At 40.9% G+C, this 25,030-nt stretch overlaps 1 protein-coding gene across 2 annotated transcripts in view; it reads right to left on the bottom strand.

Moving 5' to 3' along the window:
* The window catches only part of PCYT1B (phosphate cytidylyltransferase 1B, choline), a 48,217-nt gene that overhangs the window by 21,411 nt on the left and 1,776 nt on the right, over positions 1-25,030 (bottom strand). Inside the window, exon 1 of one of the 2 annotated variants that reach the window (XM_060770121.2) lies at positions 11,795-12,222. The exons of the other annotated variant lie outside the window; for it this stretch is intronic. Coding sequence (XP_060626104.1) covers positions 11,795-11,911 — 117 coding nt within the window. The 5' untranslated portion in view covers positions 11,912-12,222. Of the gene's footprint in view, positions 1-11,794; positions 12,223-25,030 lie in introns of those variants that run through there. 2 annotated transcript variants of the gene reach the window in all.

Genomic DNA, 25,030 nt, shown 5'->3' with positions numbered 1-25,030 from the left:
GTCTGATTCACACCACAAGCCAAATAAGACTGAAGGGAAATGAAGCTACCGGTGACACAAACATGAAGTAGATGATAAATTGATGTAGTAATAACACTGAAAGAAAAGAGAGTTCTATCAGGAGCGATTGATATGATTCTGGTCTTTGGGAATACACAGGACCTCTTATACATCAAGGCCCACTAGATTTCCTGGACAAGAAGCCAACTCTCCTCTCTATATAACTGAGGCATAAGAGGAAGTTAAAATATCATGTTATGGTTTGCTTTCAAGAAACTATAGTAATGCTCACAGATTCATCTGCACCTTTTATCACTGCTTCTACGAGAAAGAAAATTATCAGGTGGAAAGTGTTCCTAACTGTAGGAAGACTAGCACTGTGCACAAACTACAAAACCATAGAGGTTATATGATCTCTAACTTGCACAGCTTGTTTCTGGGGTCCTACAAGGATCATTTGAAACTCAGGAAGAGAGAAAGAGGCCTGCTAAGTAAACATATACAGTCCTTTAAGCAGTTTACAATAAATATGTGATTGTGAGATTGGCAGAGACACAGATATGTGCATAAAAGATATAGGGCAAATTAGAAGCCCAACAATTGCTCAGCCCAAGAGATTTCCAAAACCTACTATACAAATCATTAAAAAGGTACAGTTTCCAGACACACTTTGTCATTTAGCAGGCATTCTAATGACAAAGTGTGTCTGAATAAAAAAGAATTTGCATTTCATCCAAAAAGAAAGAGATGGAGGTAGCCTAGCCTCCTTTTGAAAGAATGCTTGCTCCACAGCTGCTTTACATTTAATTTAGCATGCTGGTTCCCAAAATAAACCTCAGAAGAAAATGTAAAATATGGAATTGTTTTCAGTACTCAGTGAAGACGATGTTTGACCAAAACTAGTTCAGCACCTCGGATAGCTCCTTTAAATTTATTTTAAAAATCATTTCTCCACCTGAAAAACAACAGAAAACCGAGGGTTTTGTGGCTTCAAATTTTGAATGATTTTACATTTCTAAATGTTCTACTGAACTTTTGTTTTAGAACTGCAGGAACAGTGTTCAACAAACAAATACATTATTAAAACCACCCCAGATAAACTGACATACATGGCTGAAATCTTTGTTTATAATAACAGAAAAAAATCTCTTCCATAATTTTAATATTTCAAAACACTAAATCCAGAAAATTGAACTGTGATTAACCTGGGTATATGGGTTCTTCACACATTGCTTGATTCTTCTTAAAAAGAATTGCACATAAAATAAATAAATAATATAACATGTACACAAAATGTTGACTTAAAAATAAAAACTAACAATTTAGTTTAAGCTATATTTAGTAGGGCTGTGCAAAATATTCATTGTGTCGTGAGTCAGATCTAATTAGTTAAATTTCTACATATGGCGCGATACACAATGTGCGAGCGTTGCCCTTGCCAAAAATTTAAGAATCAAAACTTTCACCTGGTATTTTTTTGTAAATTATGTAAATGTCGCAGCTCTCTGTGATGTAGTCTTAATTCACAGAACAACCAAGTACTACCGGGAGGCGAAATCAAATGTGTTGCAATGCCTCTCAGCCAATCAGGGCTGCGGGGGGGGGGGGGTGGACGCAGTGCTGTGGCCATTGCTCTTTAAATTCCCAAGCACCACGCTGAAGCCTTCATTTGAGATTGGGCAATGAAAGGGAAAAGATGTTTGTGTCGGGTTCAGTTTAGCTTTGCAGGCAGGCAGGATAGTATTATAGGCAGGCACTGTGCCAGAGAGAGAGAAGGAAGGAGACTAGCTTACTAAGTTTTAGCTTCTTTAGCTGAAGCTGACTCAAATCTGCACTGGAGAAAAAAGACAGAAGGTTTGCATGCTGTAGGCTAGGCACTGGCAGGCACTGCTTGCTTGCTTTGCTTATTCTTTTTTGGGGTGGGTGGGCACCTTTTGCATTAAAATTGTTTTATCTTTTTGCTGCATTTTAGAAAATGTTTTGGGGGCTACTGGGCTGCTGAGTGCACTGTTGACCTATTTGTGTGTATTGGCAAGCAACCACCACCACACAAGAAGTTGTTTCAGTCAGGCACATCTATGTAATCATGAAGCCAACAGGAAACTGAAGGTTACCTGCAAAGGCCAAGACCTAGAACACTGTTCCCACTCTAAATATTTTGGCATCACCTTAGACCGAATGCTAACATTTAGGAAACACTGTGTAAACTCTAAGCACAAAGTAGTTGCACGCAATAACATCCTCTGGAAACTTACGAATAGTGCATGGGGTGCAGACCCAAAATTAATAAGAACATCAGTCCTGGCCTTGTCTTACTCAACTGCTGTATAAATCTGCCCATGCAAAGCAGGTAAATATAGCACTAAATGAGACATGTCGAATAATCACAGAATGTCTCAAAACTACACCTGTTGATAGACTCTATAAGCTAGTTGGCTTTGCCCCCCCCCCCCCCAAGGTTGGGCACTGTGAAAGCCATCCACTATATGGCTATCAGCCTTCTCCCAGTAGACTTAAATCAATGAAAAGTTTCATGAGAACCACCATTTCCTCAAATTGTTCCACCAGCAACAGCAAGACTATCCCTGTGGGCAGCAAAATCAGGCAATTCCAACTGGATGAGTAGTGATACTTTTTTCATCAATCGCATAGGCCTAATATTTAAGTTCTACCTGTCTCTTTCATTCAAATCCATAACAGTATATCTGATTCTTCAGTGCTAACAGGGCAATATATTTCTCCCCACCTTCCATTTTCCCTAAATAGCAGAATTGCACTGAGAGGAAGGGATTCTGCATATAGGATATGCTAAATTATTCCTGCTTGAAAGTACTTTTCCTTGTGCTGGTGTGAACATGCTTGAGCTTTAGGGCATACATTTTCAAAGTACAGGAATAAGATAACAAAGACAATGTTTATTTTTTAAAAACCAAGTCAAATCTGCTCTTCTGTGGTTCCCAAATAATATAACAGAGAGAATGTGTCAACCAGGCATGTAGTTGGGGGGGGGGGGGGGGGGCTTGAGGGGCTTCAGCCCCCCTCTCCCGAAATTCTCATGGTAGTCCGCGAGAAGGCCTTACTGGTACATTATTTAAACTGTTATGTTTATTCATATCATGATCTGATCACCATACTCTATATATCCCATATGCATGGGGGTATTGGGGTAATGATACAAAAGGTTTGTTAGGGCAGACCCTCTTTCACTCAGACTCAGCCCCCCCCCCCCCCCCCCAAAATCAAAATCCTGGCTACGGGCCCGTTGTCAACTGTTATTTTATGAAAAAGGGATTATGCAGGAGAAACAGAAGTTATAATGTATTGACATTGCCTAGAGAGAATGCCTCTAGGACATAGCCATATAGCCCGAAAAAACCTACAACAACCCATAAGTTTTAATTTTGGTCAAAGACACAGAGGATGTTCCCATTCAGAATTCACAGCTTCCTATCCACAATTTGGTACATTACTAATTTCAAGTCCCATTATATACAATGGCATATTAAATGTGGTCCCTTACAAAACAAATGTCAAAAACAAGATTTGCTTTTGGAGGAGGATGTTTTCAACCAGTGGATGATTAGAACAATGGCTGCAGAAGCTGTGGATATGAAGGGATCAACTGTATTGAAAAAAGGTGTAGAAGGATTAGGACAGGGCATTTTTCTTTATTAGCGCAATCCATCAAATGACCAGTTGTAACCATTTATGCTATTGGCATTTTAAATGAAGAAAACATGGTAGAAGCATATATGCAACTAACAAAACACAAAATATGGCTAAATCAACATTTCTTCTTGGATTTCATAGAAGCAGGTCCTTTTCATTACTGGCAATGTAGCACACTATTTCTTTTCTGTTATACATGATCATACAGTTGGAGCTTTTCCCGTTATTTTCTAATCACTGTCTTTACCTTTCTGTCTTTGTGGTAGTTGAGCACTAAACTGTCCTTTTATTTCCAAGCAAGGTCACGGTACACAACATCCAACCCAACATACTTCATGCTGGGATAAAGAGGAAGGCAGAAATGTTAAAACAATAATGGCTATGGTCTGAGGCCTACAACCAGCAATCATGACTGAGCTTGGAAAAGGCTGTTTCCCGGGAGATAACTTGAAGAAAATAGGCTTGTTTTGTGCCTCTCTCCCTCCCCTCCCTCACTGAGAAACCAGGGATAGGCATGTGACTCTGCATGCTTGGGAATTCTAAAAAATATTTATTAGGATACTCATGAAATGGTTTGTGGTTGCATCACTACTGAGCAAACCCTTAGACTTGAGTTTAGATTTACTGTAATGCTGTCCACTGGTATGATGATGATGATGATGATGATGATGCAACAAAAAAGTGCGAAACAACAGCTTAGAATGCAGCAACAAATAGATATGTAGCACAGCTAAAAGCATGAAATTCAATTTAAAATACACAGTCGGTTAAAAGGCATTTACATCAGTTTTACAAAGTATACATAATACAATTAATTCATTATTTTAAAAAACTCTATCTGTATAGGCTTGCGGGAAGAGGTTTGTTTTTAATACTGTGTTAGATGCAGACAGCATATCCCAGATCTCTTCTGGCTGATTGTTCCACAATTTGGGGGGAGTTGAAGACAAACGCCTCCGGTTAACAATTGCCAACCTGGTCCTGGTGGACTGGAATAAATGTCCTAAGGAAGACCTGAGTGTATGGGATGGGTTACTTGGGAGAAAACAATCCCACAGGCAACATGAACCCAAATTATGTGGTGTTTTAAAGATAACAGTCAACATTTTGTACTTCGTCTGGAAATGAATGGGTAGTCTGTGGAATGGGTTGTTGTAGGTTCTTCGGGCTGTATGGCCATGTTCTAGAAGCATTCTCTCCTGATGTTTTTCCTGCATCTATGGCAGGCATCCTCAGAGGGTGTGAGGTCCTCACAACCTCTGAGGATGCCTGCCATAGATGCAGGTGAATCGTCAGGAGAGAATGCTTCTAGAACATGGCCATACAGCCCGAAAAACCTACAACAACCCAGTGATTCCAGCCATGAAAGCCTTCGACAATACAGTCTGTAGAATTATTTTAATATAGAGAGAAGAAATGGTTTGCTCCTAGATGCACCAGTAACCAATCTAGCTGCCATATTTTGGACTAGTTTCTGACATTGGTATAGTATTTATCCAGTGTAAAGTGCATTGCAGAAGTTCAGCCTTGAGGTTACTAATGTGTGCACTACTATTTTTATGTCTTCCAGCTGGTTTATCAGCCAAAGCTGATAGTAAGTATTCATGGTTGCTGAGTCTTTCAGGAGTGTGACCCCACCCAGGACTGGTTGACTCACCTCAAACCCCAGGTTAGGAACCTTAACAGTAAGCACATTCATATTGCGTGAGTGCAGTTTCAGTTTGTTTTTCCTCATCCAGCCCATTAACTCCTCCAAGCCTTCATTCAGAAGAGACAATGATCCTTAGCTGATGTAATTATAGGAGGCACTGAGAAATGTATTTAGGTGTCATCAGTATACTGACAGCACCCTGCCCCATGCTTCTATGTAGATGTTAAACAGCATTGGCGATAGATAACTACCGACAAGTTCTGAAAAGTTACTGTACATTTCTAAACATCCAACCAGAGGCTGACACCAGATGAGAAACTCCCTCCTGTGCACACAGAAGACTGGGCAACCTGGAAGGTGCTGAACAGGCTGTACTTTGGCACCATGAGATGCAGAGCTAACCTTAAGAAATGGGGCTACACACTGGAGTCCACGACATGCGAGTGTGGAGAAGAGCAAACCACAGACCACCTACTACAATACAGTCTGAGCCCTGCCACATGCAAAAGGGAGGACCTTCTTACAGCAACACCACAGGCACTCCAAGTGGCCAGCTTCTGGTCAAAGAAAATTTAGCATAATGCCAAGTTTTTAACTCTGTTTGTGGGATTTTTAATGTATTACAACTGTATTCTCAATTTGCTTCTGACACAATAAATAAAACATCCAATCATTTCTTAAAATATCAGCAGAGCCATAATTAAGCTTCAAATTTATTAAAAACAACACTAAAGGACTGGTGATTTCTTCATGCAGTAGGATTTATAGCACTCTTATTTCCTAGAATAAAATGCAATGACTCAATATGCATTAGGAAAAAGTGAGAAAATGCAGATTGTTTATTTGGTGGGGGGCATAAAACAATATGTTTTAAGGATTATAGTAGTATTTGTTGTGTATCTTTAGCATGATGACCTAATCATGGTGTTTTCTTGGCAGGATTGTTTTGTTTTCCAAGGATATATTAAAACCGAATACCTAAATCCATTACTTCCAACTACAGTGGACCCACCAAATCAATTGCTGGAAAGTAGGTGAATACTTAGATAAATTCAACTAATTCAGTAAGTCTATTCCAATTAGAACTATAAATTAGATTTAGGATGAAGTGATCTAACCTTGAAGAAAGAAGTGAACACAAATGACACATTTTGAAAAAGAACTGGAAGTGGTGCATGGTGACATCAATGACATAGTTTATGCAATGTCTGGATCATAGCCAGTCAGATGAAATGCTATTTTTAGAGTTAAGTCCCCTTCCTCATCCAAAGTATAATTCGTGGAGTTACTTTTTTTTCCTATTCCTGATGACATATCTCAGTAAATAAATAACTCTTATATTTATAGTAGTTTGCCACTTCGATATTCTGACTTCAAAGGCAACCTTCATCTACTCATTAGCATTTGTTGAGATTCCATGCTTCATAAGACTTTGATCTCTCCATAGAGCTTTATGGAAACAAGGGCATTCAATACGATTTTTTTCCTATTCTTTTATGAACTCAGCTATGGACAATATCCCCAAAACTAGGAGCTACAATCTCCTTATGACTCTCTGGGCTTTGAAGGGCACCCCATGTCTTCATTTTTTTTTTAAAAAAAAATAGAAGACACCTTTTTATTTTATGAGTGGAAATCACATCTATTTCAGATCAACGCCTTCTCAGTCTAAAACAGGTCAGCACCTCCTCAATAAGCCTAGAGGGTAGAGAAGGGTCCCTACCCCTCAGTAAAACAAATTTAATTTAGGATGCACACATTGATGGGGATCATCACTGGATGTGTGAGTGTTCAATGTTATTGTGGGCCACATGTTGCTGAAATATCATTATAATGCAAAAACAACAACTTTGAACAAAGCTGGAACATTTGTGGTGAATATCAAGTGTTCAGATACAATTTACAACAACCGTTATTTAATTTATTTTGTATTAAGATGCTCTCATTTCATTCAAAAATATCTCCAAAAATCTGTAAAGAAAAGGTAACGACAGACTAATACATGAGTGGTAATCATGAGGAAATGTATCAATACACACTGAAATTTACCTGAGATTTTAGGGCTTTGGTTTCAGTTTTCTCGCTTACTGTAAGACAATAAGCCATTATATCATTAAACCTGCCCTATACATTGTATAGGATTGATTTAGGGAACAGAATTATGGATTTTGACATGACCTGTGGATAAGTCAAGGGTCATTCCACAAAGAGGGAAAAGAACCAACATCACCACAGTAGGCCAGATGTCCCTGGCTGCCAATGACATTTTCCTATCCAGGCATTTTAAGTATCAGAAGTGGTGTCATGGCACAGAGAGTAGGGGAGTTGGTGTGTCTTTTAGGTTCTCCCGGGATGGACTAAGATCTTGTCTTTCACAGTTCTTCTCAGAGAAGGCGATAGTTCAGCTTTTGATAAGAGTAAAAGTACAGTACTTACATTGGCCTATGGATACATCAACCCATGCCCTCTTACTCAAATGTTTTACCAACATTTCTAGACTTATACATGAATATACAGGGTTAGTCAAAATGCATAGGCCAATAAGCCATTCAATTGAATGGCTTATTGGCCTATGCATTTTGACTAACCCTGTATATAGGGGGGGGGGGGGAGAGAGAGAGAGAATGGACAGAAAAAGAAATAATGTTGGTCTTTCACATTTGCAGGCTTAAAATGTGCAGATTTAATAATTAATGGATTTAATATGTTCTTTCTAGGAATTTAAAGGTTCTTCACTATGATTCAATGGTCAGCTTCCAGCAGAAGGACCTAGAGCTTCCTGTTGTTTTAACATGGTTGTATAGTAAACTTTTAAAAAGTTTTATTATCATTTTTATTAATGCCTCTTATTTTATTTTAAGTTGTGAGCCATCTTAGATCCCACCTGAGAAGAAGGAACAATATAAAATCAATCATTTTTTAAAGAATAGGTAATGCCAGTTCAGCCAAGAGATTTTTTTTTGTTTGTTTGTCATTAGCGACTTGAGAAACTGCAAGTCACTTCTGGTGTGAGAGAATTGGCCATCTGCAAGGATATTGCCCAGGAGACACTTGCATGTTTTGATATTTTACCATCCTTGTGGGGAGGCTTTTCTCATGTTCCCACATGGTGAGCTGGAGCTGATAGAGGGAGCTCATCCACTCTCTCCCTGGATTTGAATCTCAGCCTGTCCGTCTTCAATCCTGCCGGCCAAAGAGTTTAACCCATTGCACCAATGGCAGCTCCAGGCAAGAGATGAATTTGGGGAGGAACAGAAAGGCCAAATTTCACTCACACAGTGTGCCATGGCCCGTATGTAGATTGGTTTTCTGTGTACATCATTGGCCTTTAAAGAATCCATAATGGAAGTACACATTATCTAATCACACTAATAAATAAGTTATGACCTGTACTCACAAATCTCTGGACAAAAATGGTGTGACTGAATGATCACAAGTAGGACAAAAAACAACTTCTCTGCACTGTGCTTTTCAAAAATGTTTATGTTTTCCATTTAGGATCTCAGCTTCAGCCTGTTTTTGACTTTGGGATGAATGCCTGTGTGCCTCCACATCGCTGAACAATATCAGATTGTGGGATACTACTGATTGATGTTTTTATGATTGACACCTCAACTCTTATAATTGGCTAGTTCAGATGTCCAGAAATTGATAAGATATGGCTTCACCGTGCAACCATCTCACTACTATTCCATTTTTATGTAGCAAAATTCCTGTCTGAAATTATTTTTCTGTGGAAATTGCACTGTAAAATAAAACATACTGGGTAAAAACCAATGGTTAGTTTCAATTAGAGGAGACCCCCTGAAGGATTGCGATTTCTTAAGTCTACAATTGAGGAAGTCCTATTGATTTAGTGGTTCTGATCTAGTTAGGGCTCACAATTAGGTTTAGCACACGGGTCCCTAGGTTTTTGATTCAAATGTTTATCTTCTTTATGCTGTTGTCCTTCAGATTTGTTGGTTACATCCGAACACCAAGACCTAGTACATTGCCATAGTCAGCTGCTTTTTAACATGGAGATTCTTGTATGGCACACACCAAACTTAATTCATTCTCAATAGCTTCCATGTAGAGTATATCCTGTTGTAACTAGCTCTATGGCAGTGTTTCTCAACCTGTGGGTCCTCAGATGTTTTGGCCGACAACTCCCAGAAATACCAGCCAGTTTGCTCTATGGGATCTCCACAAGCCATGCTAGTCTCTTCCTCCTTTTTCCCCTTGGGGTATCCTATAATATGTATGTACTGTAAGATCACAGTGTGGGAGGACAGTGCTAGAATACTCTATTTATCTCTGTATTAGCCCTTGAAGTGAATTTTACTACTTTAATCATTCTTCTTGAAGTGTTATTTAATTTTTCAATTTTTATTGTTTTTAAATGCCATGCAAGGAGGAGCCCCTAGTGGCGCAGTGGGTTAAACTGCTGATCTCCTGAAATTGCTGATCGAAAGGTCACAGGTTCGAATCCGGGGAGCAGAGTGAGCTCCTACTGCTAGCCTTAGCTTCTGCCAACCTAGCAGTTCAAAAACATGCAAATGTGAGTAGATCAATAGGTACTGCTCCAGGGGGAAGATAATGACGTCCATGCAGTCATGCAGGACACATGACCTTGGTGGTGTTTATGGACAACACCGACTCTTCGGCTTAGAAATGGAGATGAGCACCAACCCCCAGAGTCAGACACAACTGGACTTAATGTCAAGGGGAAACCTTTACCTTACACCATGCAAGAATGAGATAACACAGAAGAAATAGACACAGTTCTGCAACAGCATCAGTTCAGAAATATGAGTTTCACCAGTCTTGATTCAAAGTATAATCAGTTTAGAATGGATGTGGAAATCTAAGGCAGACTACTATTGATCTGGTAACATTCATATAATTCTAGATAAATCCTGTCACCATAGATGATACACATATATAACTTGAATGCTTACATAGGCCCCTCTTATTCATTTTACTTGTTTTCATATATCATAAAAGAGTTGGCTACAATCAAGTTTTCAGCAGGAAAATATTGACAAATAGATATCATAAGCACAAGGTGATACACGTTTTCCCTCATTTCTTAGATGAAACATGAAAACTAATGCCTACATCCTAAGTTATGCCCATGCATTATTAGGGCCCATCAATAGGGAGTGATATAGAAGGTTGTCCTTCTAAGTAGTGATATTATAAGTAGTGATATTCATGTTTTGAATGCTTCCAACTAAGTTACTCTTGCATTCCAGTGTTCAATATTCTTGGCAGGACTTGCCAAACTCTGGCCTACGTCATTGTGACGTCTTGACAAACTGGCTGCCTTTCTGGGTTTTGCTTTCTCTGGAAGCAGCTATTGTAGGGCATAGTGGTGAGAGCAATAAATATACTATTCCTGGAAAAGGTAAAAAGGAAAGTGTTTTCTTTTATGGGTAATGAGAGAAATATTCAGAGGCCAAAATGCTTCTTGTATCATATAGTCACATAGTAACCTACTAACTGAGGCCAAGATTCCTAGAGTGTCATGAGATATCTTTTTTCCATTCCAGAATATTAGTTCTGCAGTCCCATTCTAAGCAAATTACCTTGGAAATAAAACCTATTAAGACAAAGAGATGTTTCTTCTAAGTAGGTAGGTTTAGAAGTACAGTTTTAGAAGCAAACTTATCACTCTATACACACATGCTAGAGGCCATGTTTATATTGCTTTCCCAATTATAATATGCTTGGGCATTAATAGCTTATACCCAGAACACAAACTGGGGAAAATCAACTTGAGCATCACTAAACCAAATTGTTATTGTTTCCACTTAAAAAAAAGAAGCTCAGGCCAATCCACTATTAATAGAAAATCCATATCCAAAGCCATAACAATGAAAATAGTCAAAGTGGAAGCTGAACAAGCTAGAGAAAGGGAAGCTTTGCTCTATAGATAGCTGGCTTTTTAAAATGCATGGTTTCTATAGATCAATTATTGAAGAAATGCAGGTTTTTTCCATACTCCTAACTCACATGAGCTCAACTGCTAAAGAGTAACATCAGGCATTTTAGGAAAGAGGCAACCTATAATATTTTTTCTGATGTTCCTCTCGTGGGCCTTTTTGTTTTCATTGTGAGATACACAGATATATGTTTTAGAGTCAGCAGAATGACAAAGGCAGGCAAGGACTAAATGAAGTGTTCTGCTCCAAATCTGAACCCAACAAAGGCCAGTGGAAAATGCCATTTTTAACACAGCTCAGCATGCTTTTATTGAAAGGAGCTGGCCACAGAAGCGTGCTGCAACCCCCCAGTGAATCCCCGAATGCAGCAGTAGTCACAATTATCCCCTTGTAATCCCCACTCTCACAACACAGACAATGAACAGAAAGAGCTAAAACAGATTAGGCCGCTATTAAATTGGGACCGCAAGTCGCCAGTTCAGTCGTAACTCAGTAAAGCAAAGACAGGGAGGGCGGCAAATCAACACATCCTTTGTCTGCTACTTACCAACCGAGGCTGAGGGCAAGTGTGCTCTATCTCCTCCATGGTTTGTGAAGGCAGCTCATTAGAAAGGGCTTTCGGGATGCCTGTTTCTGACTCAGCATTAGTCGCAAGCACTGGCATGGCCAGTGGATGCTGCTTCTTTGGAGGGTGATGCCCTTCGGTGCTGCTCTCCTCTTCCCAGCCAGATAATGTTTTCCTTTCTCCGGCAATTCTCTCCACCGCCTGCCTTTCCTCCTCTGGCCCCCTCCCCTCCGTTCTTTCCCCTTCCCTTGAGAAATTAAAGGTTTTTCTTTCAAGGAGAAGCCAAGAGGCAAGGCCTCAGTTGATCACTATAACAACCAGCTAGCAACAGAGCCCTGGGTACAGGAGACAGTGTTCTGATTTGCATGAGGCTCTCTGGTTGGCTACTGTCATCATAGGACCACTTCAAGGCACTTACAGGAAGTGCACCCAAGGAGGGAGGTGGGCTGGTGTGCATCCCCCACCCCACGGTTACTTCGCCTAAGGTGGTGTGGAAGATGAGGAACACGGGTACATGCATGCTTTCCACAAATATCCTTCTCAAGAGACTGATTAAAGATTATTACATGGTGATATATTGTACTTTTTAAACAAATTTTATTTAAAGAAGGAATATACATAGGCCTGATTTTGTCTTGAATGTTTATCATTCTATACATACCTGGAAATTATATATATGTGTGTGTGTATATATACGTATATGTATATGCGTATGTATGTATTATTTTTCTTTGATTCTAAGATGCACTGTTTTTACCGCATATAAATATGCATTGTAGAATCACAGAGCTGGATCATAGGGAAGGCTGAGCGAAGGAAGATAGATGCTTTTCAACTGTGGTGTTGGAAGAAAGTTCTGAGAGTGCCTTGGACCGTCAGAAGATCCAACCAGTCCATACTTCAGGAAATAAAGCCCGACTGCTCATTGGAGGAAAGGATAGTAGAGGTCAAGATGAAGTACTTTGGCCACATCATGAGAAGAAAGGAAAGCTTAGAGAAGACAATTATGCTGGGGAAAATGGAAGGAAAAGGGAAGAGGGGCCAACAAAGGGCAAGATGGATGGATGGCATCCTTGAAGTGACTGGCTTGACCATGAAGGAGCTGGGGGCAGTGACGGTCGACAGGGAGCTCTGGCATGGGCTGGTCCATGAGGTCACGAAGAGTTGGAAATGACTGAATGAATGAACAACAGCAATGTATATATATACACACACACAGTAGAGTTTCGCTTATCCAACATAAATGGGCTGGCAGAATGTTGGATAAGTGAAAATGTTGGATAATAGGGAGGGATTAAGGAAAAGCCTATTAAACGTCAAATGGTGCCATGATTTTACAAATTAAGCACCAAAATATCATGTTTTTACAACAAATCAACTGAGAAAGCAGTTCAATACACAGTAACATTATGTAATTACTGTATTTGCATATTTAGCATCAAAACATCACAATGTATTGTAACAGCTGTGGATCCGGGTAGGAGGCAGACTGCGTTGGATAATACAGAATGTTGGATGAGCGAAGGTTGGATAAGCGAGACTCACACACATGTACACACACACACACAGAGCACTTTTCCCCTATTGGTGGTATGAAATTAGTGGACATCTTACAAATGGTGGCATCCTATATTCAAATAAATGCGGTGTGTCTGTATGTGTCTGTTTGTGTGTCTTGAAATTATATGTGTGGCACACACACACAGAGCACTTTTCCCCTAATGGTGGCATGAAATTACTGTGCATCCTACAAATGGTGGCATCCTATATTCAAATAAATGCGGTCCGTATAATTTATAATTTCAAGACACATACAGAATAAGTTCACACACACACACACACACACACACACATAAAATACACCAACACACATTTTGGCACCTCAAATGTTAGACCTGTTTCTTGATATATCTGACCTGCAGATTCAAAAAATTGTACAAGTTTTTGAGATACAGAACAGATGCCGTATGTCAGTGGCTATCTGCTTGCTCATAAAGAACCATGATAAACATATCTAAGAAACTAGAGCAGATGTGGTCTATCTAATCCAGTTTTTTACATCAGTGCCCAGATAACCCCAGGTACAGGCCTAAAAACCAAAACATCAGGAAAAGCTGTTTTTCATTTGGACTGTGATATTTATTTGTACCCACTTTCTGTCTTGATCAAAATACAAAGCACCTTACTAATTTAAAAACAATGCAATTAAAATGGAGTTAAATGTACCAATGTTAAAACAAGTCAATTAAAATCACATTAAACATGTATAGTGTTAAAATAATATATATAATCTGTAATCTATGAGTGTACTTAGCTGCACACTCATCTTCACTGCCACTTCACAACAGTTGTTCGATCTCTGCAAAAAGGTGCACACATTTCACACATATTTACTTGCACTCTTAGATACCTCAGAATAACTGGTCTGTATTTTTTAAATATCAGTACCTAGTGGTTCACAAAGTACAACCCAAAATTGAGTTCTGTCATAGTGAAACAATGCTTTTCATAAATTATCTCAAATGGATAGCATACAATGATAGCAGTGTTCTGGTGCTGAAAGGACAGCTCCTCTTACTAGTAGGATTCATGCAATGATGTGTGGTGTATTTCAACATATATTATTATTATTATTAATTTATTTGTACCCCGCTAGCATCTCCCGAAGGATTCGATGTGGCTTACAGCAGGCCGAAGCCCAAAACAATACAGCAATACAATACATAGCAAAATAAAACAGTCAAGCAAAAACAATGACAATAGCAACACGACAAGACATTATTAAAAACTGAGTCGGCCGAAGTAGGGTACAGGGTTAAAAGTGCTGATGTGTCGGAGGGGAGTGGGATTATAATAGAAGTGCGGTGTGCAGTGTGCGGTAATCTTGGTAACTAAAGTGCTTCTGGGATTTGGTCCTGGGAGATTCCTAGTCTGAAAAGGCACATTGGAACAGCCAGGTTTTCAAATTCTTTCTGAAAACTGCCAGTGTAGGGGCTTGTCTGAGATCTTTTGGGAGGGTGTTCCAGAGGCGGGGGGCCACCACGGAGAAGGCCCTGTCTCGCGTCCCCACCAAGCGCGCTTGTGACGCAGGCGGGATCACGAGCAGGGCCTCTCCAGATGACCGGAGTGAGCGTGTGGGTTCGTAGACAGCGATGTGGTCACGCAGGTAGGGTGGTCCCAAACCGTTCAGGGCTTTGTAGGTAAGCACCTGCACCTTAAATTGGGCTCGGAAAATAAACGGCAGCCAGTGGAGCTCCTTAAACAGGAGGGTTGACCTCTCTCTGTAATGGGCTCCAGTTAACATCCTGGCCGCCGCCCGTTGGACCAATTGGAATTTCCGAGCCGTTTTTAAGGGCAGCCCCACGTAGAGCGCATTGCAGTAATCCAGTCTAGAGGTGACTAAGGCATGGACCACCCCGGCCAGATCAGCCTTAGCGAGGTACGGACGTAGCTGGCGCACAAGTCTCAATTGTGCAAAAGCCCTCCCGGTCACCGCCGAAGCCTGAGCCTCAAGTGTGAGCGATGAATCCAGGAGACTCCCAAGCTACGGACCTATGGCTTCAGGGGGAGTGTAACCCCGTCCAACACAGGTTGCCATCCTATACCCCGATCTGGTTTACGATCGACCAGGAGGACCTCTGTCTTGTCAGGATTGATCTTCAGCTTGTTCGTCCTCATCCAGATGGACACAGCAGCCAGGCACTCGTCTAGCACCCAAGAGGCCTCCTTGGAATTAGTAGTAGAGTTGTGTGTCATCTGCGTAGAGATGGCACCCAACTCCAAAACTCCGGATGACCTCTCCCAGCGGTTTCATGTAGATGTTAAAGAGCATGGGAGAAAGAATAGAGCCTTGCAGGACCCCACAGGTCAAAGGCCAGGGATCCGAGCAGGCATCTCCCAGCTTCACCATCTGAGTTCGTCCCTCCAAGAAGGACCGGAGCCACGACAGAACCGTGGCCCTGAGACCCATCCCAGAGAGGCGACCCAGAAGGATACCATGATCGATGGTATCGAAAGCCGCTGAGATGTCTAAGAGAACCAGCAGGGTCACACTCCCCCTGTCCAGTCCCCTACGGAGGTCATCCACCAAGGCGACCAAGGCTGTCTCGGTGCCGTGACCAGGCCTGAAACCTGACTGTGCCTAGGTAATTGATGTCATCAAGGAAGCCCTGGAGCTGGAGGGCGACCACCCGCTCCAGCACCTTACCCAAAAAAGGGAGGTTGGAGATCGGCCTGTAATTGTTCATAACCGTAGAGTCAAGGGAAGGCTTTTTAAGGAGTGGGCGAACCACAGCCTGTTTCAAATTAGATGGAAAAATCCCTTGCTCCAACGATGCGTTAACAATCAACACAAACCAATCAACCAACCCCTCCTTGGCAGATTTAATGAGCCAGGATGGGCAAGGGTCTAGGGCCGAAGTGGTCGCCCTCACAGCCCCAAGGACCTCCTCCACGGTCTCAGGTAGAACAAGCCGAAAAGAATCCCACAAAATTGGACAAGCAGATGCCTCAGTCACCTCCTCTGGCACTGCGATGAAATTGGAGTCGAGCTCAAGACGTATCTGGGCGACTTTGCCTGCAAAATGGTGTGCGAAATCACGACACCGAGCTGCTGGGTCGTCAGAGATCTCCTCCACCACAGGTGCGTGAAGGAGCTCCCCAACAACCCGAAACAGCTCCGATGACCTATTTGCTGCAGACGCTATACCAGTGGTCGTGAAAGATTCCCTGGCCACCCGTATAGCCACGGAGTCTGCCCTAAGAGAGGCCCTAGCCCGTGCTCGATCAGACACGCCCCGAGATTTCCTCCACTTGCGCTCTAGCCCCCTTCTCGTATGCTTCATCACAGCCAACTCCTCGGTGAACCATGGAGACGGCCTGTCACGTCGCAACGAGATAGGGCGTTCGGGAGCGATCATATCTATCGCCCTGGACATCTCCTTGTTATAAAGGTCGACCAAGGCGTCAACAGGATCGCTAGGGTCCATGGCAGGAAGAACCCCAAGGTTCCTCAGGAATCCATCTGGATCCATCAGTCTCCTGGGGCGGACCATCTTAATTTGTCCTCCACCCCTGCGAAGGTTAGGGGTCGCAGCGAGTCTAAAACTGACCAGATAGTGATCAGACCATGACACTGGAAGGATGTTTTGTTCTTCCACTCTGATCATACCACTGTCCGCCACAAAAACTAGGTCGAGAGTGTGTCCAGCCTGGTGGGTGGGTCCTGATATAATTTGTGACAGTCCTATGGTTGTCATGGCAGCCATAAAGTCCTGAGCTGCGCCAGACAAAGAGGTCTCAGCATGAATGTTAAAATCTCCCAGCACCACCAAGCGCTGGGAGACCAGGGCCGAATTAGAGACCACTTCCGCTAGCTCAGACAGGGAAACTACTGGGTCGCGGGGTGGGCGGTACACCAGCAGAAACCCCACACTGTCACGGTATAACCTCTGTACCTGTGGGACTGGTATCCATGGCTTCACCTGCATCTGACAAAATATGTCCATTCTAGGGACTTTCTAAGTCTTCCAAGATGACTCTATAGTAGCTTCCAGTGGAAGCTGTCTCTTTCAATAGGATTCACTATTATTCATGGTTTCCTGTTTTCACAGTCAATTAAGGAACATATCCCCCATGTATACAGGGATTATACTGTACAATATTAGGATTGTATCTCACCGGAAGACCATATTGTCAGCATGTTAAATTATATTCAGTCCATGGCATATAAAGCTAGTGTTGGCAAAGAGACCTGTCTGAAGCCAGTTGGAAGAGACAATACTGAGCTAGATGAAAGAAGAATTCATCTCTATATTTGTTGTTTCAGTTAAGAGGATAAGCCAAGTAATAGCCTCATACAATCAAGAAGTTCAGTAGTTGATTTTTAAAAAATACATAATTTGCAGACCTTTAAAGAAACTCAGCTATGTTCACAAACACTGAAGGAAGTGCGAATGCTTTACATATTTAGCATTGTGGGATTCAGTAATATTTTGGCAGAAATCTATCAGAACCATGAGCCACAACTAGTTCTAGGAAGGTAGCCAAAAAATTTCACATACATTGCACTTCCAGGAGGTTATTCCAGGAATATTTCAAGAACTTCAGACAACAGACTAGTGTAGGTAATTTCCACTTTCCGACACAGGTAATAAAGCAGAATAAAAGATAATGCTGCTGTAATGGAAATACAAGCACAGTTTCAGAATTGCACAAGAGCAATCTGTCTTCCCCAAGTCAATCACCACATCATCTGAAAGATTGGATTTCATGAACAAAAAAATCCTTGGAGGTTTGCTAATATTCCAATATTCAATGACTAAATGGCAGAATTGGAAACAATCCTCTAAACCATCTAATCAAACTCGATAACAATGAAGAAAATCCACATCAAAATAAAAAACTTCTATTAGGTACCAACCCAACCTATTCTTAAAAATCTCCAATAAAGGAGAATGCACCATCTTTCAAAGTAGTCATTTCCACTGTCAAGCAGCAATAGGAAGTCATTTCTAATGTTTGTTTGGAATATACATTCTTATAGTTTGAATTGGTTGGTTCAGCTACTTCCTTCTAATGAATACGAAAATAAAATTGTTCCATCTTCCATGAGCCAGCCCTTCAGATATTTGTAGATGGCAGTTATAGTATCCATCTCTCCTGCTTCCCAGGTTACACATACCCAACTGTTCCTTGTGGGACTTGGTTTATAGACACTTCGCCATATTTGCTAATCCTTTCTGGATATGTTACAGTGTGTCAATACCTTTCGTGAATTATATTGCCCAGAACTGGTCATCCCACCTCAAGTGAAATCTTACCAGAACAAAATAGAATTATGTGTTTATTGGTCAAGCTAAAACTTATCAGCAAACAATATATAAAGCTTAGATGTTTTTATGTTGAATGTTTTTATATTGTGTAAATGCTATTTTAAATTGTAAGTCGCTCGGAGCACCTTGGTGGAGAGTGACTAATTAAGAAATAAAGTAAAGTGAAATAAATAAGTTACTCATCCACATGTGGGTAGTCCCAACAGAAAGGTTTGAATGAGTCTGGAATTTTGTGAGTAGCATTTGTGTCCTTTACCATTGATCTGATGTACTGTATGTCAAAATGCCAATTTTAAAACATGGCACTCTATCTATCTGTCTATCCATTAGAGCATGCTATCTATCTGTCTGTCTGTCTGTCTGTCTGTCTGTCTGTCTGTCTGTCTGTCTATCTATCCTCTTGATAAATATACGTTTTCTCGGTTACAGTTCAACTTCATTCCAGTTCTCAAATATGTGATACTCAGTAGACTGAGGATGAATGACTGTGAACCTCCAGATGGTTTTGGTCTATAACTCCTGCTGTCCTTAGGCAGTATAATTAGAGACGATGAGTGACTGCTATTGCAATTCAAAAATATCTGGAAGGCAGTCGTTGGCCAGTCCAGGAACAGCTGTAGGAGTACAGAACATCACAAAGTTTCCTAATATGTGGATCATCCTTGGTGCTCAGTTCACATCATGTGATCTCTTCTAACTCTATTATTCTAAGGTTCTATGTGACAGTGATGGCAATTATAAATGACCACTACTGATTTATGCATATTACAATGTGATCTATGGAATTAATTGTAAAGGAACACTTTATGAACTTCTGTACAGAGATACTGGAAGGATTATATGCACAGTATACTCATGTATAAGTCAACCTCATGTATAAGTTGAAGCCAGGTTTTGGGTTCAAAATTATGAATTCTCTTATGACCTGTGGATAAGTCAAAGGTCATTCCACAAGGAGGGGAAAGTGCCAGTATCATCTCAGGCTCCTTCTATATAGCTGTTTAAAATCCACATTATCTGCTTTGAACTGGATAATATGGCTAAGATAATCCAGTTCAAATCAGATAGTGTGGAATTTTGCTTTGATAACCAGGATTATCTGGCAGTGTAGAAGGGGCCTCAGGGAGTCAGCTGCCTCTGATTATCACTACTGACATTTAACTGACCAGGCATTTAAAAAGGCCAGAATCAGGATGGTGGCAGTAGAGTCAATGCTTATTTTAGATTCCTCCTGGGATGGACTAAGCTCTCAACTTTCACTGAGGGGATGGTAATATGGTTAAGGTACAGGATTTACATTGACACATGGATGTCAACCAGGTTTTCCGGCTTGATTTTCTGACTAAAATTGTTTGACTTATATATGAGTAGTATAGATGACAGTTCTATCAGTGAGATTCTAATCCCAAATCATTATGGGATCCATATAATAATTACAGGGTTTTTTTCTTCGTGGACTCTGTGATGGCTCAGTTTTCCGTTGGACCCTGCGCAGGCGCAGATACTCCACATGTGTGAATTCACAGAGTACCACTCGAAGAAACATGGTTACAGGTGAGTAACCCACCAATAGCACAAATACACTTGCAGGATCAAAATGAACTAGTTCTAGTGTAAATACCTTGTGATAGATGATATCCAATTCTGGGCACCGCAATTGAAGGAAGATGTTGACAAGCTGGAATGTGTCCAGAAGAGGGTGACTAAAATGATCAAGGGTCTGGAGAACACGCCCTATGAAGAGTGACTTAAAGAGCTGGGCATGTTGAGCCTGCAGGAAAGAAGGCTGAGAGGAGACACGATGGCCATGTATAAATAAGTGAGGGGAAGTAATAGGGAGGAGGGAGCAAGCTTGTTTTCTGCTGCCCTGGAGACTAGGACCCAGAACAATAGCTTCAAATTACAAGAAAGGAGATTCCACCTGAACATCAGGAAGAACTACCTAACTTGAGAGCTATTCAGCAGTGGAACTCTTCAGTAGTGGTGGAGGCTCCTTTTTTGGAGGCTTTTAAACAGAGGCTGGATGGCCATCTGTCAGGGGTGCTTTGAATGCGATTTTCCTGCTTCTTGGGAGGGGGTTGGACTGGATGGCCCATGTGGTCTCTTCCAACTCCATGATTCTATGATATATATATATTTATAATAAAAAAAAAACTTTGGATCTGTTAGCTCCTAGGAAAATAGACCTTGGTTGCTTTAATTCATGCAACATCTTAAAAAATAAAACACTCTTCAATGGTAATAAAAGCTAAACCAACTGCAGCAGAATTATGACTCACAGCTAATCTTTATAGAATAATAAACAGTATTATTTAAATGTCACTCTAGAATCTAGACAAAGAAAGGCCAGCTGAGAAAAAGAGGATGGAGTTTTGCAAAGGAGGAGGTTGAAAAGGTTAAGGAAATAGGACATAGCATGCAAACTTAAAAAAAGAAAACCACTGGGAAAGCTAACTTCACTAAAGCTCTTCAGAAAGAAAACCCGGGAAGAGTCACTTGCTTAATCTTTCATCTGTTCTCTTGTTAATGAGATTCTAATATATATATATATATATATATATATATATTCATATATATATATATATATATATATATATATATATATATATCACATTGTTTATTTTCCTACCCAAATACACTGTGAATTGTAGCAGTTCCAAATTTATTTATATGTTATTTAGCATTCAAATAGTTTTCTGATGTACTTGTATTGAAAACATTTGACACAGTTTTATGTTAATTGCTGCTTCAACATTTGTAAGTGACCCTTTCTGATGTTGTTTCTGAAGTTTATTAAAAATCCAGCTTCATGTTCTGTGCTTGAAGTCCTTTCATGCCTGGAAGAAGACATAGAAGGTGAGGAGGAACCACTTGTTGAGGCATTGCTCCCATCTCCAGGAACTTCAAGCCAACGCCTTGTTGGACTCAAGAAACAGAAATGCATCTCTCTATGCAGCCCATCCTCCTAAGTTACAGGAGAAAAATGCTATAGAAATTGTGAATGAGCTTACTATGCTTAGCCTGGAGAAGAGATGGTTACAACATGACAGGAAAGGATATAATATTGAAGACAGAGCAATGGATTCAAGCTCCTGGAAAAGAGATTCCACTTTAACATTAGAAGATCTTCCTGACAACGAATGGAGTGTGGTAAAGTGTCCTTCTCTGGAGGTTTTTAAACACAAGCTGGATGCCCATCTGTTGGAATAATAGATGGACTGGGAAGAAACCACATGGGCAATCTAGTCCAATCCCCTGCTATGCAGGATAAGGACAAGTAAAGCACCTCGACAGATGGCCACCCAGCCTCTGTTTAAAAGCCACGAAGTAAGGAGCTTCTACACACTCCAAGGCAGAAAGTTTAACTGTTGAATGGTTCTCACAGCCCCCATTACACAGCTGTATAAAATCCAGATTATCTGCTTTGAACTGGATTACTTGGCAGTGTAGACTCAGATAATCCAGTTCAAAGCAGATAATGTGGAATATCTGCTTTGATATTCTGAATTATATTGCCATGTAGAAGGGCCCACAAGCAGGAGGTTCCTCCTAACGTTCAGGTGGAACCTTCTTTCCTCTTGGAAATGCCTTGATCGTGTGTTCCTCAATGGCAGGGGGTTGGACTGGATGGCTCTTGTGATCCCTTCCATTTCTAGGCTTCTATTATTCTTACAGAACAAGACAGTTCCTCAGAAAGGACGTGCTCAACAGCAAACTGAAAACAGCTAGGCTTCATGAGATCAGAAAGCATTTGATCTTTGCTGAGAAAATACCGCAGTTCTTTTAAGAATATTCCAGCCAACATGCTCGGCAGTGTGCCACAAAAGTTCTTGACAACTTTTGCCCTGCTTGATATAACCTGGCTTCACTTCTGCAAAAATGTTTTCAAGTCACCAGCTAGTGCTCCTGATGTAGTCTACTTTTCATGAGCCTTGAACCTGGAAAGGACAGCTTCCTCTTATGCTGGTTCTTTTATTCTAGGCTAGCAAATGGGGTCATCTTTATCTCCTGTAGTTATTTCAATATACAGGAACATTTTTTTTCTTGTGGCATGTGAGTACCAATAGTTTAATTATTTTAATCCTGCTCAACATTCCTTTCGCCTTTTTTCTCGGACCAAAAAAATTCCAATAATTCCACCTGGTCCAATGTTTGACAATCTTCTGAGCAGAAGGAGAAAGTGGAAAAAAACAAGAAACTATGCATAAATCTGTTTGTGTGTCAGGAGCAACTTAAGAAACTGAAAGAGGCCTGAATGGGGACATCTGAATGTTTTGTGGGAGGCTTCTCTCATGTCCCCGCATGGTGAGCTGGAGCTGACAGAGGGAGTTCATCTGCTCTCTCCCCAGATTCGAACCGGTGCCCTATCTTTCTTCAGTCCTGCTGGCACAAGGGTTTAACCCACTGTGCTACCGGGGGCTCCTGGTAAATCTGGGTGAGGAGGCCCTCTGATTTGTTTGATAGTAGTGCACAAGCTGGAAATCAGTTCAGGCAACCTTTTCATATTCACAAACCACAATTTATGAAACTTGGAACCAATTTCACTTGGGGAACCAAGTGCTCTTCCCTTGTTCTTCCTATCTAGTTTAATTCTGGCTTATCATCTTCATTTGTTCTCTGCCATTAAGAATGAATTCCTTGATTTCATGAAACTTAGATTTTTGTAGGGTAGGAATTAAGTGAGTGAGCAGGAAGGATAATAGGCACATGTTTTTCACTTTTCTTGCCTTCTCCGTTTGGTATATGGCTTTGCTGTTTTGTCAAATTATGCCAGCAAAACCAGCATTGTGACTCAGAGACATCCTGAATATAGAAGTAACTCAACCAGTGCTGTGCTTTATAGGAAGAGTAATGCGTGTGTCCATTTTCATTTTCCTTCCCATGATTGCTCACAGGATCTTCTTGTGAAAAATGTTCAGAAGTGTTTTGTCTTTGCTTTTCTCAGAGGATGAGAGGGTGTGACTTGTTGGATTTCGTCCAATGGGTTTCCATGGCTGAGCAGTGATTTGAATTTTGGCCTGTCTTTAGAGTCATCGTCCAATACACAAACGGTTACGTCATGCTGGTTCTCACAGAAAATAGAGTACTTTTTCAAATTATCAGCTACTGTATACATTTCAGAAGTAAGTTGCTAGTGTGGTGAAACCATTAAAATGCTGAAGCTAAATAGATACACTCAAGATTAATATTTTCCCCCAGCAATGATGTATATATCAACAAGAAAATTTCATTTATTACCTGCCTCTCCTTTTAACTCAAGGTGAGGCACAACTAGGGGCCTATCCAGACAGTACCTTTATCACAGGAGCTCCCACTTCAAAACGGAGGGTGGCCAAATGTCGTCCTCTGAAAATGTGGGAGCAATTGCTTCAAAGGCCAAAAATTGCAAGATTTTCAAGTGAGGGAATATTCTGGTTCTTACTAGAAAATGTGGATATTCAAATCTCTGTATGTCCCCACACTCAGAAAATATGGAATTTTTTATATTGGTTTGTTCCTGGGTTATACATGTTGGTTCCTGATTGGTTGTGACAACAGTTGACTAGAGGGTGAAAACTTTATCCTGGCAAGAGAAACATCCTCCTCCACACGTTTAATGAAGTTTCTGTTACACAAACAAAGGTTTTGCCATGTAATCAACTTTCCCCATGTTTTTATGATTAAAAGCAATGAGGAACAGACATGTATAAGCCAGGAACATCCCTCTGTTGTTCCATGCCACAAGTACACCACCAAATCTGTCTGCACAGATGGCCAGGCAGACTGTATAACCCAGGAACTTATACAATGATTTGCATATTCACATCTTAAGATTTTTAAATAAAAAAACCCATCTGGGGGGCTGCAAAATCCCAGGACAAAGCAGCAAAGGTGGACGATGGAGGCAGAATAATAATAATAGTAAACTTTCATAACTGTGCGGTTTTCTGGCATTGTATATTTCTGCCGCTTCTGTGATGGTTCATTTGTATTTTGATTCTTTAGCCCACTTGTCAATGGATGTCCAGAATCAGCAGCATCCACCACGGTCCTGTTTATCTTGGGCGTCGACCGAGCCAGTATAGACTTCGTTTTTGGTTTGCTTCTCCATAGTGCTAATGGGTTAGGTGCTCTTGGTTCCACTCCACAGCTGAGACCTCTCTGGCTTGGTTGGACCTGCTGGTAGTTACTAGGGCTGGGCGGTTTCGTTCGTTAATTTCGTAATTCGTTAATAATTTGTTATTTTTCTTGATAACGAAGCGATAACAAACCATTCAGGAGCAACTAAAAAACGAAACGAATTTTTAAAGCTATTTCGTAATTGTTTTGTAATTGTTTCGTTATTATTTCCGTATGTCTGGTGCAAGTTTTATAGTTGTTTCCCTCCCCTCTCCCTGGTTGCAAG

Source organism: Anolis sagrei, chromosome 3 (assembly GCF_037176765.1).
Source record: "Anolis sagrei isolate rAnoSag1 chromosome 3, rAnoSag1.mat, whole genome shotgun sequence".
In the NCBI taxonomy this organism is placed as follows: Eukaryota; Metazoa; Chordata; class Lepidosauria; order Squamata; family Dactyloidae; genus Anolis; species Anolis sagrei.
Note: the sequence above shows the minus strand (reverse complement) of the source record. Positions and strands in the feature narration are given on the sequence as shown.